Raw genomic sequence first — 20303 nt, 5'->3', positions numbered from 1 at the left:
AAAAGCTAAATAATCATGTGTGATGTGTATTTTTTTATAAGAATAACTGAGAAGAAAAACGTGATACATTGTTACAATACAACTTTATTCATATAGCTGCATTTCACAACAGCTACAGCTGTAACAAACACTTTACATGCAACAACAAAATAGCAATAATAGAACAGGTGAAAGCAATAAATGAACACAAAACACTTTACAATAGACACCGGAAACCAGCAGAAAAATGTCCGTCACACGTCGGATCAAAAGGCAAAGAAGAGAAATGCGTCTTCAAACGGGTTTCAAAAATGGACAGAGAGGGAGGGGGCTTGCCTAACATTCGACGGAAGGTCATTCGAGCGGGAAGGACCGGCAACAGAAAAGAACCCTCAAATGCACCGGGAGCCAGTGAAGGGAGGCCAGAATTGGGGTTACGTGCTCCGTCTTCCGCGCTCCAGTCAGGAGGCGAGCAGCGGCATTTTGGACCAACTGTATTATCTACACAATATAGCTTATGTCATGACAGAAGATTTTTTTCCTTCCATATAGCCCAGCTCTAGCGCACAGCTAGCAAGGGTCCTGCCGGGCGACCTTCTCGTTGCAATTGGGATTTGTATTTTACAGTTTGTATGCTACCACTAGAGGGTGCTGCTCTTTATCAGATCCAAGTGAAGACAAAAGTGTGCTCCAGGCACCCAACCACCGCTCAATGGTTTGAATTGAATGGACAGAGACAGGAGAGCAACGCCCACAACAAATGCCCAGCCCAGCCCAGCCAACCATGCAACCCCCATCCGGCCCCAGTCCCTCAGATGGCAGCTCAACCCAAAAGTGTGTGTCACAAAAAACACAAAAAAACGGCTTACTTACTATACATTGTCAATTTTTTTCACATGAAACGATTGTCATTTTTATCGCAAAAAAGACTTACTATACCCTCACTATACATGGTGGGTTTTTTCGCAAATAAACACCTTACTATACATGGTCGGTTTTTGTTCGCAAAAAAACGCTTTACTATCCACGGTCATTTTTTTTCGCAAAAAACCCCACCTTACTATAAACGGTGTGTGTGTGTGGGGGGGGGGTTAGCAAAAATAAAACCCATTACTATACCCTTACTATACATGGTCTTTTTTTTCGCAAAAATTAAATAAACGCTTACTATACCCTTACTATGGTTGTTTGTTTTCACCAAAAAACACCGTACTACACATGTTCGGGGTTTTTTTTTCAAAAAAACGCCTTACTATACTTGGTCACGGCTTACTTTACATGGTCATTTTTTTTTTTTTCACAAAAAAACACCTTACTATACATGTTTTTTTTAGAAAAAAAAAAAACACCTTACTATACAAGGTCGGGTTTTTTTCCGCCAAAAAACACCTTACTATATACATTGTCGTTTTTTTCCCCAAAAGGCCTTACTATATACCCTTACTATACATGGTCTTTTTTTTTTTTTTTCGCAAAAATACGCCTTATTATACATGGATGGTTTTTTTTCATGAAATTTCATGGCATAAGAGGGTGCTTTTGGAGACCCACGGGAGTGAAGGAGCAACATGACACGTGACGGACTGTGCCTGCCTTGCAAGGCCAATAGGCGAAGCAGACGGCATCGTCATGATGGATTTAAAAAGCCCGACGCGACTTTGACTGGAGTGGTCGCTGGCCCACACCAACAAAAGGAGACCAACTCAATGAGTGTATATTTAAAAAAAAAAAAAAAAAAACTTTTACTTTATTCAGCACCATAAATCTAAAAGAAAAGACATTACAGCCAGCACAATGTGCTCCACAGTCAAAATCAACTCAAGTACTACAGCACATACGGTTTGCTGACTTTTACATGACTCACAGCTCATGTGCGCCACTTAAATGTGTCGCAGTCAACACAAATGAACCACTTGGAGCAGAAGGACAAATGAGACACAGGAATATCAACACTATTGGCAGTGACAGCGTGCACGAGGTCAGTTTGAGCCAATGGGAACACAAGATGGCTGCTTGTATTTTCTGCCTCATGCAAGTGCTGACAATTATGGAGATTTAAAGGGCAACGCAGACAAGTCATTGACCGCGCATTCCACGCGTGACTGACGAATGGAGCAGCTTCTCTTTTTGACCACATCAGCATGAGTATTAGTCGGTGCCGTACCCCAAATATTCCACAAGACTACAAATGAAGAGAGAATTACCTTAAGATTAAAACAATCAAGCTGTCATGAGTCAGCTGACCGTGGTCGAGCGGATACGATCGTGCTCATCTGTGGACCATGTGTGACTCTGGGTCTTCACCAGTACCGGGACCTGAGACCTGCTCTGTCTGTATTCTGGTCTGGTCTTCTTGCTGGGGCTTGGCTGACTTTGTGTGGAGCAAGTGAAGACGCGGACCAATGTTGGCCCCACCTCCGCGGACAGAAAGAGACTGCAGGTGCTGATGTCCGGCTCTGATGGGTTTGGCTGAGGGGGATTCGACAAGTTTGGCTATCAGACAGCGGCAAGACCAGAGCCATTTGCTCAGGACGGTTTATGGACACTTGCCTATTTGAGCAGAGTGCACCCTCCTGGCCGTATTCTTGAAGCGGACAACCTCTTTGATACGCTCCACTTCCTGTTGATAACGCTTGCGGTCTCTTGCTGCCGCCTCCTTGGCGCCCCTTAGAGCACCCTCTAGAGATTTCACCCTCTCAGCCGTCGCCCGAAAACGTTTTTCCAGCTTGGGCAGCTCGCAGCGCAGGTCGGCGTTGTCTCCCACCAGCTACGAAAGGTCAGAATTGTCCAACCACCAAAGGGAAGTTCAGTTTGCACTATGATGTAAAGTCAACCCCCACACCCCAAAAAAGAACTGCATAGCATATATATACACACATTTACACACACATGTACATATATACAGAGCTGGGCACTTGACCATTTTTTGCCCGTCCGGCCGCGACCCTCCACCCTTGACTTGGATACCCTTCCGGCAGTGACCCTCCGGCCATATTCATGAAAACATTGTCGGGCCCCCGCCAAATTCTGCCCCCCGACTCAAAAAAAAAAAAAAGCGTCCGTGATTGACATCGCAGCGGGAGAGATGCTAACGGCAGAGGCTGGCCAATTTACTATTCGAACCCTCTGTGGACACTCTTCAAATGAGCCAGTAGTATTTACCCAACTGCGTGCTTCCTTGCATTGCGAGACCCGGGGTTGGATTTGTCGTATTGTATAATTATTTGGGTCCTATAATTATAGAGAAGGGTCATAGAAAAAGAAGTCGCAGTCAAGTTATTTATTTTGCACACCTCCCCTCCTTCAAAATAAGAGAAATAAAAAATAAAATAAATGTTGACAAGAAGGAAAGAGGGGATTATCTCATGTGGAGAAAAAAACAAAAACAAAAGTAGAGAATAATGCTACGTTTACACCAACTCCGTTCTGGCGGCGCATTTGAAGTGGAGTTAATGTAGTTCGCGCGGGCGGGCGCGGTTGCGTGCGGGGCGGTGCGAATGATGCGTTTGGAGCGATGGGACGCGGAGCGAAGCACCGAAATCTGCCCATTCGCCCCATTTGAAAAAAAAAGAACTTTTTTTGCCATTTCGCCTCGCAGCAGCCAATCAGCATCGGCCTTGCAGGCCCAATCACCCGTCTGTGTGTGACCTAGCCGCCTACCACCCGCCCATGGTTGTGCTGTGCCTCCAGGGGGGGTGGGGGATTTCCATTAAACGTGTTTGAGATCATGACAATCATTCTTTGAATGAAATTATTTCAACAATGAATCAGAGCAATTACCTCACGTAATTGTCATATTTATGAATTTAGTACGCCTGCCGAATCTGTCGGCTTGCGCCTCGTTTAAACTCACCAATGTCACCTAACACTACCGGCGCCACAAGTTTGACCTGGTTTTAGGCCATCTAAACCTTGTTTACTTTCGCTCATCAAATTTCCAGATATGTGCAATCAAATGTGCCGGAACGCCCATCAAGGGATAGCGCGGTCTGCCAAATTCACACACGTGCTAAACTAGACTCGCCTTGTCATGAAAACGTGCCGTGTTTTACACAGAGCGCAGTGTCACCAAATGGTAAGGTACACTGAGGGCGTGGCAGCTCCTTTCCGCCGGAGCGCCCTGTGAGGTGCAACGTGGTCTCAAAAGCACTAAATTAGACTTGCCCCTGCACAAAAATAAAGCTGCGCCCATTTTTTACACCGAGCGAGCACACGGGCGCCTGTCTATGAAAATAGGAGCCCGAAATCTTTCACCTGTTTATGGACTTTACTCAGCTGCTCCAAGGTGTTTTCCAGAAAGATGATCCTTTGCCTCTGAGCAAGGCTGCCTCCACCCTCATCGCCGTCGCCGTCTGGACACTGTCCCCAACGCACGCACAGCAGCAGCAACAATCCCGCATGATCACACTCAGGAGAACAAGTTGGCAAAGACAAGAGCAAAGCCAGAGCAGCGCTAAAGACACCCACTTGGATGCCAAGAACACGCATGGAGGTGACTCACGCTGAAGCGACTGCTGACGTCCTGGATGAAGAATTTGCGTAGCTTGGTCAGCGTCTCTAATTCTTTCAGCTGTCAACAAAGAAAGTGGAAAGTCAGAAATGATACGATAGCTTTGAAGAGAGGTCAGCTGGTCCACAAACCACAGTCTCTTCTAGACCCTGCAGATCCTCTTTGGCTTGTCGTCTCTTTTCCTCCAGGGACCTGAATGCCAGAGAAGGTTAACCCAAGGCAGGCCAGTCAACGGGAATGACAAAAGCCCAAAAACCTACAAGAGTTTTTGAAGTTTCTGCTCTTTGCAGCGCTCTTCACGTGTCACCCGATCCACCTCGGCTCGAAGCTTTCGCATGTCCAACTGAAGCGCCTCGTTTAAGCTGAAAGAAAAGGTTGACAATGGAGTGTTTCAGCTCTTCTGGCCACGGGAGGTTTTTGGCCACCACCACGACGTATTCGGACGAGTGCGTACTCTCGGAGTTGGCCGTCGTTTCTTCGCCTTTGTTCGATTTCGTCTCGGAGGCGGGACAACTGTTTTTGGTGGACGTCTCGATGATTCTCCATCTGCTCCTCCAGTGTTCTCTGCAAACGACTTTGGACTTTCAACCATGCAGCAAAAGTGTGACGACATTGCCGTGTATGTTGCTGCTTTACAACCGTATATATATACATATATACATACATACATACATACACATATACATACATACACACATATATATATACACACACATATATACATACACACACACACACATACATATATATATACATATATACATATACATATATATATACATATATACATATACATATATACACATATATACATATACATATACATATATACACATACACATACACACATATACACATACACACATATACATATACACACATATACATATACACACATATACATATACATATACATATATACATATACATATATACACACATATACATATATACATATACACATATACATATATACATACACACATATACATATATACATATACACATACACACATATATATATATACATATACACACATATATATATACATATACACATACACATATATATATACATATACACATACACATATATATATACATATACATATATACATATACATACACACACATATACACATTTACACATATACATACACACACACACACACATACACACATATACATACACACACACACACACATACACACATATACATACACACACACATATACATACACACATATACATACACACACACATATACATACACACACACACATATATACACATATACAAACACACACACACACATATATACACATATACAAACACACACACATATATACACATATACATACACACATTTACATACACACACATATATACACATTTACATACACACACAAATATATACACGTATACATACACACACATATATATACACGTATACATACACACACATACATACACACACACACATATATACATATATATATACATACATATATATATATATATATATATATATACATATATATATACATACATATATATATATATATATATATATATACATATATATATACATACATATATACATACATATATACATATATATACATACATATATACATATATATATACATACATATATACATATATATATATATATATATACATATATATATATATATACATATATATATACATACATATATACATATATATATACATATATATATATACACATATAAATACATATATACATACATATATATATACATATATACATATACATATATACATATACATATATACATATAAATATAAATAAATAATATATATAAATATAAAAAACGCCATGGACAAGAGTATCTCGTCACTGGACCTACAGGAAACGTAAAGTCTAGAACAGCTACGTGTTCTTTAAAAAATAAACGACAAGAATGTTGCGCAAAGCATGTGGTACCGACATGCAGGTATGATGTTGGACAAGAGTCATGTGGCAATACCTGCACTACACGTTACCTTCATGTCCACGGCGTCCTTCAGTTGAGTCATGTGTTCTTTCTCTTTGTCCATCACGCTCACCTGCTGTAATTGATCTGCACAGCAACACAACACAACACAACACAACACATCGCAGTGTACCACATACCATGTGCACGTGCCATGGACCAGGCCCAGTCATGAGTCATCCATTCGAGCCACTCTTTGCATTTATTGCTCAGGACAATTGATTTAGTCTTTGAATTGATGGATTTTTTTTAAATGCAGAGTCCATAGTTCAAACTGGGGCCGCATTATGCCTTTTTGAGCGGTGGCCGGACAGGCCCCGTCAGAACCGGTACTGGACTGGTAAACTCACAATACAATTAGGGCAAGGCCCTTGTCTCACCTGCACACCTCCAGATGGGAAAAGCGTGAGAGAGAGCTGGAGGGCGCTCTCGGTTGGACAAATGGATGGGCAGGCCTGTGCACTTTGATGTTTGCGTTGGCAATTTCAAATTGTTTTAACATTTAAAATCTTCATTTATCATAATTTGTGTTTACGTGCATGAGTTACGCAAACGGCAATCATTTTAATTTTAGATTTAAGGACAAATATTTTCATATTTCTATGATTTGGTTGGTCTAAGGCAGGGGTGTCAAACTCATTTGTTGCGGGGCACGGAGTTACAACTTCCATTGGAGAGCCGTCATGACTTCTGAAGCCTGGCCAAGGTTTCGTCACCTCCTCATATGACATATACAGTACACAACAAATAGATGGATAACTAGTTTTGTTAGTTTTGTTCAAGTCACTGTAATAATATAACAAGAACAACATTATTATTTAATACATATGACGATTTGAAATTGAAAACTAACCCTAACCCCTAGTCAACATGCTTGATATGCTTTCACGGGCCACATAAAATGATGTGGTGGGCTAGATCTGGCCCCCGGGCCTTGAGGTTGACACCTGTGCTCTAAGGTAAGGCTGCGATAAAAACGAGCTGGAAAAATAATCTAAGCTTTCTTGATACCTGGAGAAAAACGCAAACAAATCCTAGAAGGGGAAAAAAATATATAGATTTTTTGTTTAAACAATATCAATCTGAGATTGAACGTGAAGGTCATATAGCCCAGCCCTCCCACAAAGTGCAGGACAGGGGTGCTCAATCCCAGTCCTCAAGAGCCCCTATCCAGCCTGTTTTCCATCTCTCCCTACCTGAACACACTTGATACAAATGATCACAATCGTTATCAGGCTTGTGCAACGCTTGGTGGTGAGCGGATCATTTAAATCAGGCAGGTGGTGCAGGCAGGGAGAGATGCATGAAAACAGGCTGGATAGGGGCTCTTGAGGACCGGGATTGAGCACCCCTGGCGGAGGAGAGGTGATGAGCGCTGCGCCGCTGACCTTGAGCATGAAGTTGAGCCACTTCCTCAATCAGGGCGTCTTGACTTTCTTCCAGCTGCCGTTTGCTTTGCTCCATCTTGCGAAGGTCGTCCATGAGCGACGCCATCTTCAGCTCCAGCTACAAATGACCCGGACAAGCCGTCAACGATTGGGCGCGTTGGCCACATAGAAAGCGACAAAAATGCACAGATGGCCCAAGCTTGGGCAATTGAGAAGTCCTCCAAAATTCTGCCCGAAAACAACTCCTACTCAAGTCATCAACAGAGTGCTGTCGCTACATACAAAAACATTTTTGGCAAAAGCCGCACTCAGAGATCGAGAAGTGAAGAAGAGTGCAGTTGCCTTGATTCAACCTTTTCAGGCAACCATGACCGGAATGAATGAGAATCTCCACCAAGCTCGACTGGAATCTTCCATCGCGCTGCTGTTTGCTGTCAAGCTGGCAGCTATTGGCCGGTGGCCAAAGCAAACTACTCCTACGCTAATGTGGTGATCCGAACACACTCAACATTTTAAGCTATTCCGATGCTAACGTGGTGATCCAAACACACGCAACATTTTGAATTACTCCTACGCTAATGTGGTGACCCAAACACACTCAACATTTTAAACTACTCCAATGCTAATGTGGTGATTCAAACACACTCAACATTTTAAGCTACTCCAATGCTAACGTGGTGATCCAAACACACGCAACATTTTAAGCTACTCCAATGCTAACGTGGTGATCCAAACACACTGAACATTTTAAGATACTCCAATGCTAACGTGGTGATCCAAACACACTGAACATTTTAAGCTACTCCTACACTAACGTGGTAATCCGAACACACTCAACATTTTAAGATACTCCTACACTAACGTGGTGGTCTGAACACACAAAACATTTGATGCTACTCCGATGCTAACGTGGTGCTCCGAACACACTCAACATTTTAAGATGCTCCTACGCTACCGTGGTGATCCAAACACACTCAACACTTTAAGCTACTCCTACGCTACCGTGATGATCCAAACACACTCAACACTTTAAGATACTCCTAGACTAACGTGGTGGTCCGAACACACTCAACATTTGAAGCTACTCCAATGCTAACGTGGTGGTCCGAACACACTCAACATTTGAAGCTACTCCAATGCTAACGTGGTGATCCAAACACACTCAACATTTTAAGCTACTCCTACACTAACGTGGTGGTCCAAACACTCAACATTTGAAGCTACTCCTACGCTAACGTGATGGTCCGAACACACTCAACATTTTAAGCTACTCCTACACTAACGTGGTGGTCCGAACACACTCGACATTTTCATGATCCCCAGGGGCTGTTATGAACCCTCAGGTCTCTTGAATAGACACTATGGAAATCCAAGAGATACATGTTATTATGATCATTATTGTTCATATTATTATTGAACATCACCAGCCATGGTCAAGATGTCGATGTTGACACCATCGAAGTGTCAAGTGCTGGAAGATGTAGATTTGAGCACATTGTGTTTCCCTTGCATAGCATGTGCCAAATGCGATTTGTGACCAGTTGACCTGTGAGATGGTGAACTGGCTAGCACGGAGCTCCTTGTCATTGGCTTCCATCTTGTTGATGTTCTGTGCCTGGTTGACTTCCATCTGTTTACTGCGGTTAACCAGCGACTTCACCTCCGACTTGGTCTTGGTGATATAAAGACGAGCTGTGATAAACTCGTCTTCCAACATTCCACTGGTCTCAGTCATCTGAAGGCACACAGCAAAAAGGATGATCTTCACTGATGAACAGATAATTCCCGTATGTAACCTCGAAAACGCTCATATCCTGGCAGCTCGTCACAAAACAAAGTTCACAACGTTGCCGCCGGGGACGAAGAACGGACGATGGTGTTGAATGCAAGCGTTGAGTGTGAAGTTTTAGCAAAGTCGACGTCGTACCGCTTTGAGCTCGGTGGTGCCGAGAGCGGCCCCAATGTCACTAAGATCTCTCAGCAGAAGACTGAGCATGTCTGCTGATCTCTTCTTGTGATGACAGCTGAGATCCTGCAGTGCCACCAGTTCCCTGTGGATTTCCTCCAGGCTGACCTGAAGCACACAGCATACAGCCTACGGTCGCCAGTGTCGCACAACAACCGTGATGAGGCCTTCTTCAGTCAGACTCACAGTTTTGTGGGCAAGCTCCTCATTCAGTTGCTGGTTGCAGAAGCTTTTGCTCTCCACCTCTTGGCACTTGTGGTCATAGTTAACCGCAAGTTCCTCCAAGGCCTGAAGTACCTCCTTCACTTCTACTTTGACCGAGTCGTTGTCCCTCTGCAGACGGGACATTTCCTCCTGCACGCGCTGGTAGTCCTGATGCTTTGACACCAACACCTAGAGGAAGAAGGAAGAACATCCAGTGGATCTGCACAGAATGAGGGTTAAGAACAGTGGGACAATGCTACAAGACTCACCTCACCCTGATCCATGAGCTGCTGCTTCAGAGTCTCCAGTTTTTGACTATGGTGGTTGAATTCTTCATCCTAATCCATAAATGGATCGGGGTTACAGTGGCTTTGCTCGACAAGTAAGATGCAAATAAAAGTGACCTTTTCATCCAGCTGATGGTACAGGTCCGTGATAAGGGTCTCATACTGCATCTTCTCCTCATCTGACAGAGGAAGGAGGGGTGGTGCGGAGCTGTCAATCGCTGTATCGCTGCTGCTCTTCTTGCCTTTGTTGCTCGGCTGCTGCTCCGCCACAGGTACCGATTCACCTGGAGATGTAACACTGATTGTGATGAAAATGCTGATCAAGCTTTGCTGGTCTTGGATCTCAAGACCACCAAGATGGCTGACATGAGGAAGGTGCACCTCCTCACTCAGTCGTGCCACCAAAACAAGCACCTGGGATAATAGTGGGCTGCAACAGGAATGCCTTTGGGCACCAATGTCCACATTGCCAAGAGAGGCGGTGTCTTTATCATGTGTGCCAGCGTTTCCAGCGGTGGGTGTCTGAGCACCCCCTTGGAGTTAGCCTGAGAGGCTCTGTCATCTGGGAACGGCTCAGAACAAAGCTGCTGCTCCTCCGCATCGAGAGGAGCCAGATGAGATGGCTTTGGCGTCTGGTTAGGAGGCCTCCAGGACACCACCCTGCTCAGGTGTTCTGGACACTTGCCACCAGGAAGCTTATCCGAATATGTACATCAGTTGCAGATGATTCAATGTGTTCACCTAACATACACCATTTGTTTATTTTTAAGGAAAATAGGGGGAACTATGTCTACTAGTCACATTGAATCATGTGCAACCAACAATGAAATACGACACGCTGGAGAGACTACCTCTCCCGGCTGGCCTGGAGACCCCTAAAAGAGCTGGACTAAGTGGATGGGGAGAGGAAGGTCTGAACTCTCCTGTCAAATCTGCTGCCTCTGCAAACCGACCCTGGATAAGTGGGCAAAAATGGATGGATGGATGGGATGCGTGCATGGACGGACGGATGTCTGGACAGACGGCCACTGAGAATATGGCAGGCAAGGAAGATGACACCCAAGTGATACTGATAAAGACAGTACAAACGAGGCCAAAGCCAACTTGAGCCTACTAATAAAAACACAACCTCGACATTCAGTATCTGTTGTTTTGTTTGTGATGTGTTGTCATGCTGAACCTTACGAGTGCAGTGGTTTGTCATCCAGTTAGGGCTTTTCGAGTCTTGAACCTGGAACAAAAGTTTTGCTCACCTTTTCTCCAGCGTTTCAACTCATTCTCCAATTTCTGGATGGTGATGTTTAGACTCAGAGTCTTCTCTTTCTCCTTCTCGTACTTCTTCTTCCATTCTTCAGCCGTTAGTTCCAGGTTCACGGACACTGTGTTCTTGATGGTCTTTGCCCTGAAGTACAACAAGCCAGGATACTTTCAAGTCCAGTCCGACTGACACCAGTGCTGAATGATGTACCGGTGTGAACCTCTGTCCAAACATGAGGGTGGACTTGGTTTCGGCCTCATTGGAAACAGATGGCGAGCAACAGATGATGATGGTGGTTCTGCAGTTTCCTCCCAGAGAGTCTTGCAGGATCCGGGTCATTTTACTGTCCCGGTAAGGAACGTGACTTTTCTACAAAAACAAACAGACAAAAATATGACTTCCGGTGATCTGAGAGAAGAAAAGTCCAGATGAACTTTTTGCATTCCACCAGCAGTAAAGCATTTTATAAGACGGCGCTGACGGAACTGGTCGCTTCCGCCACTAGCTTGCCTTCCTTTGCCGTTGCACATCAAACAAGTAAGCTTTGAATGAGAACAACCAAATGTCTTAAGGGCTCTGATCGCTAGGTGCAAGCCTCTGCTAACCGCTCTCAACACCTATGGTAGAGTTCATGCACTCCTGGAGGTTGAAGTCACCTATTTGTTTCTATTGATACTTTTTTTGTGGACGTGAGACTGAAGGGGCTGGAGTGCACACTGACACAAAGGATAACCCTCACCCTAGAACTAACACACACAGATACCTGTGTTTTTTTGTTTTTTTTAAAGCCCCCTACACCCTTCGCGGTCGACTTTGGGTCAGCCAAACGCGATTCTACTGGGGCACTCCTGCTTTGCAATTGACAGGGAACTTTTTGATATTTGGACATTTCTGTCATTTTGATTGATGGCTCCACAGGGATGCGTCATGCATGTCGTTTGTTGACACAGATGTTGGCAACGGAGCCGCTGGGATTAGAAGAAGTGACTGACCGTTCCCTCGCTAAGTGCAGCGATGACATTCCCGAGAGCGGACAGAGACTTGTTGATGTTCTTAGCTTCATCCAAAACGGCGCCCTCGGCTCCAGTTTTGCTGACCTGGGAGACGACATTATCAGCGGGTGAGGAGAGAGACCGGAGCCTAAGCCGAGGCCAACCTTCTCGCTGCCCGCCAGGTCCACCAGGTAAAGTTTCCCTGACAGCTTGGTCTCCGTCTCCACGTTCTCCTGCTTGATGTTGATCAGGAAGATACTGTGACTGCGAGAGCTGTGCTCGTTCATGTCTGCGTGCACGCAAGAGGGCAAACGTTTGACTCCTGAAGCAACAAATGACAGACCGAGGAGCTTTTACTTGTGACGGCCACGTGTCGGTTGGCTTTTCCCTCGTCAATGACGTCCATGACCTCCTCCGGACTGGAAACGAAACGCTCCGTACATCCCTGATAGGCACAAAGCAAAGCGACAATTGCAAGGCGACGACGACGACGACGACGACGACAGAAGGTTACCTTTACAAACGGAACCCTGTTCTTGTCCTCGTGAACAGCCAGGTTGGTCTTGGACACTGAAATATGATGCAACATGAATCTACAACTGCAAGAAAAGTCAGCCAAACTAACGGTGACTCTACACTTGGGACGTAACGAATAATCGAGATGAATCCAACTCAGACATCTCAGCACAAGCCCCATCTAGCAACAACTAACAAAGACATAACATACCTAGAATATACTCCTTTAGTGTGCTAAAAAATGTCTGTAAAATTGTTTCCATTCCAGATGCATACCGCATTTTGAATGTGTAGATCAAACGATGCGCTTGCGCCAAACATCATTGCCTTCGTGGACGGCTGTAGCGCCACACTAGCATCCAGAGACAGGCATGGTAGCGATTTTTAAAACAGAACAACAAATCGAAAATCGGGAACCGGAAATTGAATTGGGGCTTCAGTGAATCGTTACATCCCTACTCGACACACACGACAACAGATTTCCTTTTGGAATGATCCACACCAGGGGTCACCAAGCTTTTGGCAACCGAGAGCATCTTCTTGCATGGCGACTGATGAATGTGAAGGCTTACCAGTGTGATGCACACATTTGCTCCTTCCTTCAGATGTTATCATTGCTCATTGTTTGATGGGAGTCAGTGGGGGGGGGCGGGGGGGGGGGGTGCCTGGTGCCTGCTAACACCACATTGGTGACCCCAGATGGATTTCATGCAATGATGTTCCAGCGACAGAGCTTTGGGCATATAATTCAAGTACATTTTGTATTCCATGCAAATGGAAAGACAAAACATGCTTCGCAACATATTTCCAAGTCAATTTTGTATTTCATGCAAATATGTCATCAGACACTGAATGTTTCAAATGTTGCTTACCATCCAGCAAGTCTCTGATTTTATCCAAATAGATTTCAAAATAAGAGACCTGCAGACAGAAGCATGGACTTTCACACACAATACAGAATAAAGCAATACTGGATCCCCAAAAAAAAAGACATCCAAATATTCAAGTGAAGTCAATATGAACAGAGTCAGAAATTATTCATGTCTTGGCACATTTAATTGTGGGAGATTTCATTTCTGACAGTATGGTTCTTATCTGGCGGGGCACGGTGGTCGACTGGTTAGCACGTCCGCCTCACAGTTCAGAGGTCGTGGGTTCGATCCCGGCTCCGGCCTCCCTGTATGGAGTTTGCATGTTCTCCCCGTGCCTGCGTGGGTTTTCTCCGGGTACTCCGGTTTCCTCCCACATTCAAAAAACATGCATGGTAAGTTGATTGGACACTCTAAATTGCCCCTAGGTGTGATTGTGAGTGCGGATGTTTGTCTTTGTGTGCCCTGCGATTGGCTGGCAACCAATTCAGGGTGTCCCCCCCTACTGCCCGAAGACAGCTGAGATAGGCTCCAGCACGCCCCGCGACCCTTGTGAGGATAAGCGGTACCGATAATGGATGGATGGATGGTTCTTATCTTTCCATTACATTGGTTACTTTTCAATTGTTTGACCACTTGAACACTGAGTGAAACTTCCTCCATTTTTTTTTTTATCGTGCGTGTCCTCAAGAGGCTTGCGGGTGAGCAGCGGGGGGACAACCACACCAACAAATTGGTGCCAAGGAATGTTCGTACTATTTGTACAAGTTGAGCAAATAGGCAAAATGGCCACACGTGCGGACGGCGGCGTGCCTGCGGCACTGTCATTTGCACAAGCCACGACCCACTTTCCCCAAAACAGGGCCTCTATTTGACACATCTCAGCCAATGCGTGGAGGCTTCCAGTTGCCAGAGATACATTTTTTTTTTTTTTAAAGTTGTGATCTGGTTTCCAAACGTTCAAAACGATCTCAACCTTTAGCCCACTTTCCAATGGTTCGTATCATCAGACAGCTTGCTGAACACACAGCCTGACACCGACACGAATCATGATGCCAGCCAGTCATGTGCAACTCATTCCAAACTTCAAGTGGAAAAAGCTGTACGCAAAACATGCATGGAAAAAGTGAGCCAATCAACGTTGTTCAACTAAACGGGACACTAAGGAAGAAATACAGCAAAGCAAAGAGGCATTTGTAGTGCGCCCTCTGCGTGCCTTTGATCTTTTGGACAGCACTATGTCAACTGGCAATTTCAGGACCTCGTTGCCATTTGTAGCGTGCACGTGTAGGCCCAGTTGGAAGCTGGTCGATTGTATAGCCCCAAGCAAAACGTCTCCGCGACAGCCCGCTCGCTGTCCCCGTATCCTCCCCTCGAGCTCAGGCTTTTTAGTCGAGACTGACTGAACTTTTGGTGAATTCCGACAGCTGAGTCCCGAAATTCGGCAATCAAGCTAGCGGGCAGCGTTCCCCCGATGATCTTGGACCCTAGTCCACCAACAGAGCCAAAATCAAACAATCGGAGCACCGCGGCCGCCCTCCCAGCAAACGGGTGGCGCCGTCCGCGCCACTTTGGACAACAATTGGAAAGAAACCATCCGACAGTCGTGTGGCTTTTTACCTTGATGTGGAATTCCAGATTCTCATCCATGGAGTAGATGTGGTCAAAGATGTCGCTGGCAATGCGAGGAATGATTCCCATCAGCCTCGAGTCATGAAGCTGCCCCTGAAACGCAGGCGGGTTTTGAGACATGTCAGCTAGCTGGCAGTTAGCCGCCGCCGCCGCGGGCGTCTCACCTCCATGGTGTGAGTCTTTCCTGACGACGTCTGGCCGTACGCGAAGATGGTCCCGTTGTAGCCTCCCAACACATCTGAAACGCACAATCGGTCAGTAGACTTGATCCGGTCTTGGTCATTCATCCAGCTTGTCCATTTCTTCAAGTTTTGTCAGGACGATTTTCAGGCGTGTGCCTTCCGTGCTCCAAAGCACGCGCATCCCTGCTGAGGTGCACCGCTTACACTGACAACATGGCCGCAAGCAGAGGCGAGCGAGTTTACAAAAGCACAGCCAAACATGCGAAGCGCTAGGTCCCGGTGGACGGACAATCGTGCGCTGATCGGGGCAGTACTGCCGGAGCGCAACCCGACGAGCGCACCATCGTCTGTTTAGCTCATCTCACCTTTGACGATGTGGCGGGCGCAAGTTTCATACACCTGAAGCTGCTCGCTGTTGGGAGCCAGAACTCGGTCAAACACATACGGCTTCCCCTGAAACACAGGAAACACCCCGCCAAAATAAGACCACAATTATTGTGTGAATGCTGAAAGCATCTTATTCCTGTTTGTGTTCCACCGATTGTTTTGACATGCATTTACTAAACACAATTCATCCATATTCACGGCTTCCGGGCTAATTTTTTTCTCATTCCAAACTTCCACAGTTTTCCCACAATTCCACCCACTGAAAAAAAACCAACAAAAAAAACATTTACTTCCAGTGGGAGGGGTCAGGAGTTAGCGCACATAGACCAAGACAAATGTTTCGTTCACATTTGAATTTCAAGAATCAATGTTGACTCCATTCAATTCCGCTTGCCATTTAATCTGATATATTCCCCCCACGCAAAAAATTTCCACATTTCACCACAATTCTACATGTTTCAGACCAAAATTCCCCATTCATTTCCAATGACAAACACTTGGTTCCTATTCTATATTCAAAATGTTCGTCTCATTATATTCACCTTGGGAACGATTTTTAACATTTGTTGCCTGCTGTTGCTATGGCAAGAAATGACACCAATATACTGAACGCGCGCGCGCACACTTAATAACAGTGCAAACATATTCGGCATCTGAAGGCGGAGTCACGATCAATAAAGTGAACCAACGTTCAAAAGGAACACATTTCCGTCGTGCTGCGCCAAGCGCTCACAGCTGTGCTGTCGCCATGGCAACATGAGCTAATGGACGTGTGAGTGTGTGCGTGCGCGGCGCGCCCATCTTTGTTAGCCCTGGCAGGGAAACAAAGACGCGTCGAATGTTCCATCCTAATGCAACATCAGTCATCAATGAGCTACCTGGACGTTGCGCGACGCACGACGTGCATGTGGCGTCTCCACGGAGGTGTTTGCAGGCTTCTGTTGTGCATGCGCTGTGCGACGTGCTCTGGTTTCCTCCCACTTACCGCTACCACCACTGTGTCGTCGCCGTTAAATTTGGAGACGGACTTGTCCCCACGGCTCCTCTCCGCGTCGTTGAGTGGCCGGAAGCGACACATCACCTTCACGCCGCACAAGCCGGCCTCGACCGCTCCCGACATCCTTGCGTGGAAAGCGTGGAAATCGCGGTGTGCCGTCTGCGTGTTGGTCCGCAGCAGGAGGCAAGCGCGACGCCGCCTACGTCGCTTATTAGCATCCAGAAGCGGCTACGCACGCAAGGAACTGTGGGACACGAAGTCCTCTTGCAGCCCTCATCGATCGCCGGGTCTCAAATCAGTCACAGCAGCAATGCGAAAACTGACCAGGGGAGTTTGGGAATTTGACTTAGAGTTTGCTTTTATTTCGTTTTGAGGTTTGTTTTTTAAATGGAGTTAGTTTTAATGAGTTAGTTTTTATTTGTTTTATTTTTTCAAAAACACTTAATCCATTTCAGTTGAGTTTTAGTGTTAGTTTTTTTGTTTGTTTGTTTGTTTTAATTGTTTGACTTGTCGCGGGATTTAAAAAGCACCATGGTAAGTATTGTCGAGTATAAATTCAACAAACATATTCTTTTAAAACATTTTGATGATTCAGGGTACAGTTTAACAGTCCACAGACCTGTAATGACAAAAAGTGCAGCTCTAAAGTTAGATGCAGGCATGCACCGTAATTAAATAAAGCTTGGATGTCTTGTTTGCCATCTTCTAAAGTTGATTTGTGGCTTGAATTCCTGTTGAAAAGTATTAAACCTGCGTGTAGAGTGTAATATATTAGGGGTGGGAACGATAATCGTTTTCTCGATGCAGCATTCGGCATATTAAAAAGATTCTGAATAGATTCGTAGGTATTAATAATTGCTATTTGAAGTTTAAATTAAAAAAAAGTTTAAATAATATTTGTGTTATTTAGTTTTGCTGATCACATGACAGCTTAGAAGAAAAAGCACAAGCTGATCACTGATGGGGATGCATGAGAGCACAATGGTTGTTGTTGCCTCGCTGTGCATGCATGCTCATGTGCGCGCTCCAAACATACTCAAAAAGCATCATGGAATCCCTTGTACGTTGCCAAATAAATTGAAGCCATTATTGTTATTTGGGATGTAACAATTTTCTGTGTGCATGTGCAGCGAGAGACTGAATATTGTGTGAAACCCCCCAGCACCCTCCCACCACCCAATCAAGTGTGCGGAAAAAAAGCCCAGGATATGGTGCTGAAATCATGCTTTATTCGAACAAAGACAATAAAACACTCAAGGAGGACTAATGAAAGAAAACAAGGTTTCCCACAGCAGATGGAGTCAACCGTGGCAGAGAAGTGAACACTGACTACAAGCTACAATACACACAAACATGCTAATGAGCAATCCTCCAAGAGATGGCGCTGCTTCTGCACAGCAGAGTCCACCGGGACTATCTTTGGCAGCCAGGAGACGTTCCCGAAGGACCGTCCTGTGCCGGAGGCAGCGCTCCTACGTCCGAGGTGAGAGCGCAGGCCACTCGCGCTCTCAGCCGGTCATCAAATAAATTGGTGGTGCGACGCAGTCGGTCCGAGCGCAAGACCTCGTCACGCCGCTTATGCGAGGGTGATGCAAGCGGCGCTCAGGGTCTTACGTTCGCAGGAAATTGTAATAGCGACACATGTCCAAAATAACAAGGTTTCTTTTTGGTGTTGAGTAAACTTCAACAGGGAGACGCTCTACCTGCCGAGGCAATCTTAGACGTCAACGTAGCGTTGAGGCGCACCGTTTTAGTTTCTGCGTTTAGCAGGGTATTCGTTCCACGCGGGACTTTCTCCTGTTCAAAGCGCATTTGGTTTCCTTCCTTAGCTTCATATTATTGTCATAAATAACAATCCATACATTCCCCATAACCGTCAAATCCGGCTATATACATTATGTACATGTCACTGCAGGAGTGTCATCACATTTGAAAACAAGTGGAGACTTGAGTTTGGCAATCAATGAACGTCAAGTTTGGTACAAAAAATAGTTCCTATTTACAAGAAGATAAATCTGTGTCAATTCTTGCTGCTTATTCATGAAACAAACAATTACCAATGAGGGGAATTGGGGGTGGGGGCTTCGGGGGTACAATATATACCTCCAAGTTGTAACGCAATTTTCTTTTTAAGTTATTATTATTATTTATGTTTTTTTACATCGATCGGACCTGAACGTTGACAGTCGCAGAGGCGGAGCCGAGTTCGTTGGAGAGTCGGAGCATATACACTCCGCCGTCGCTCTCCTGCACCGCGGCAATCACCAGCGTGGAAATGTCAGCCGCGCTTTCCACACGGTAACGCTCGTCCCCGTCAGGAAGAATCCGGCCCGAACGCAGCCACTGCACAGATGGGGCGGGCTCCCCGAAGAAGGTCCCGGTCACCATCAGTGCTTTGCCAACCGTGGCGTCCATGTTCTCGCGAAGAGCCGTGATCTTTGGCGCTGTGCCTGCAAAGAGCGACCAGTTTAGCGACACTTGCTTCCATCGCTACAACTTCTTCCCAATGCCAACTTCCACCAGCGGCTGAGGAACAAACAAGATCCGATTTGCTTCCAACTGTGCTCGGATATCGAACATCCATCTCACCTGTTTGCATGCCACTCACGAGGCTCCTCTGTGAGTAGGAGGAGGAGGAGGAGGAGGAGGAGGAGGCTTCCACATGCGATTGACCACACATTTTCATGATTTGATTGCTAGTCTCAGACGCGTTCTCAATGGAGCTGAAAGCGCCGGCCTGCATAGAGTCTGACTCCGTGTGAACCGAAGACGCCGAGAAAACTAGCGTTGATTTTTGTTCCACACTTATTCTTTGTGTTGCTTCCTCAACATGAGCTGCAAGAATGCAAAGAACATGTGTGCTTGACTCTTTTGTAGCTCTTCCTTACAACATTTTTTTGCATTGTTCAAGTCATGATTACTTACTGATGACATTGAGAGAGGACGTGGCGGAGCACTGGCCAAGCTGGTTTTTGGCCTTGATGGTGTATTTGCCGCTGTCTGCCAGTGTTGCTTCACGAATCTCCAGAGTGTACACACTGTTGGTCCAGTTCATTCTGATGTTGGATGTTGCCGACACCTGTGCAAGAGAACGGTGAAGTGAAGATGGCATTC

The 20303-nt window shown here is 45.5% G+C and overlaps 2 protein-coding genes across 5 annotated transcripts in view; both read right to left on the bottom strand.

The window, feature by feature from the left end:
- Positions 1-64: 64 nt before the first annotated feature.
- Positions 65-17459, bottom strand: LOC147136967 (kinesin heavy chain-like). Of its 4 annotated transcripts, none has more exons than XM_086051503.1 (25): positions 17178-17456; positions 16171-16258; positions 15788-15861; positions 15612-15716; positions 13995-14043; positions 13121-13176; positions 12964-13051; positions 12771-12895; positions 12607-12711; positions 11835-11983; positions 11610-11758; positions 10474-10640; positions 10339-10407; positions 10052-10258; positions 9827-9973; positions 9446-9634; positions 7900-8017; positions 6522-6598; positions 4944-5053; positions 4750-4851; positions 4621-4681; positions 4481-4549; positions 4234-4386; positions 2530-2746; positions 65-2448 (listed from the first exon to the last, which is right to left on the bottom strand). In XM_086051503.1, the coding sequence occupies exons 1-25, from the start codon at positions 17310-17312 to the stop codon at positions 2249-2251; spliced, it is 3009 nt and encodes a 1002-aa protein (XP_085907629.1). In that variant the 5' UTR covers positions 17313-17456; the 3' UTR covers positions 65-2248. The 4 variants fall into 4 exon arrangements, 3 of the variants coding, with proteins under 3 accessions (XP_085907629.1, XP_085907630.1, XP_085907631.1); XM_086051504.1 differs by having other exon boundaries at positions 4234-4338; positions 17178-17453; XR_015089536.1 differs by lacking the exon at positions 65-2448 and having other exon boundaries at positions 2599-2746; positions 4234-4338; positions 4447-4549; positions 17178-17459.
- A 939-nt stretch (positions 17460-18398) lies between these two features.
- ttn.1 (titin, tandem duplicate 1) overlaps positions 18399-20303 on the bottom strand; it is a 156179-nt gene continuing 154274 nt past the window's right edge. The window contains 3 exon segments of the mRNA XM_086052164.1: positions 18399-19639; positions 19779-20024; positions 20115-20268. Coding sequence (XP_085908290.1) covers positions 19347-19639; positions 19779-20024; positions 20115-20268 — 693 coding nt within the window. The 3' untranslated portion in view covers positions 18399-19346.

Source organism: Filicampus tigris, chromosome 14 (assembly GCF_054856515.1).
Source record: "Filicampus tigris isolate MCC_2025a chromosome 14, RoL_Ftig_1.0, whole genome shotgun sequence".
NCBI lineage: Eukaryota > Metazoa > Chordata > Actinopteri > Syngnathiformes > Syngnathidae > Filicampus > Filicampus tigris.
Note: the sequence above shows the minus strand (reverse complement) of the source record. Positions and strands in the feature narration are given on the sequence as shown.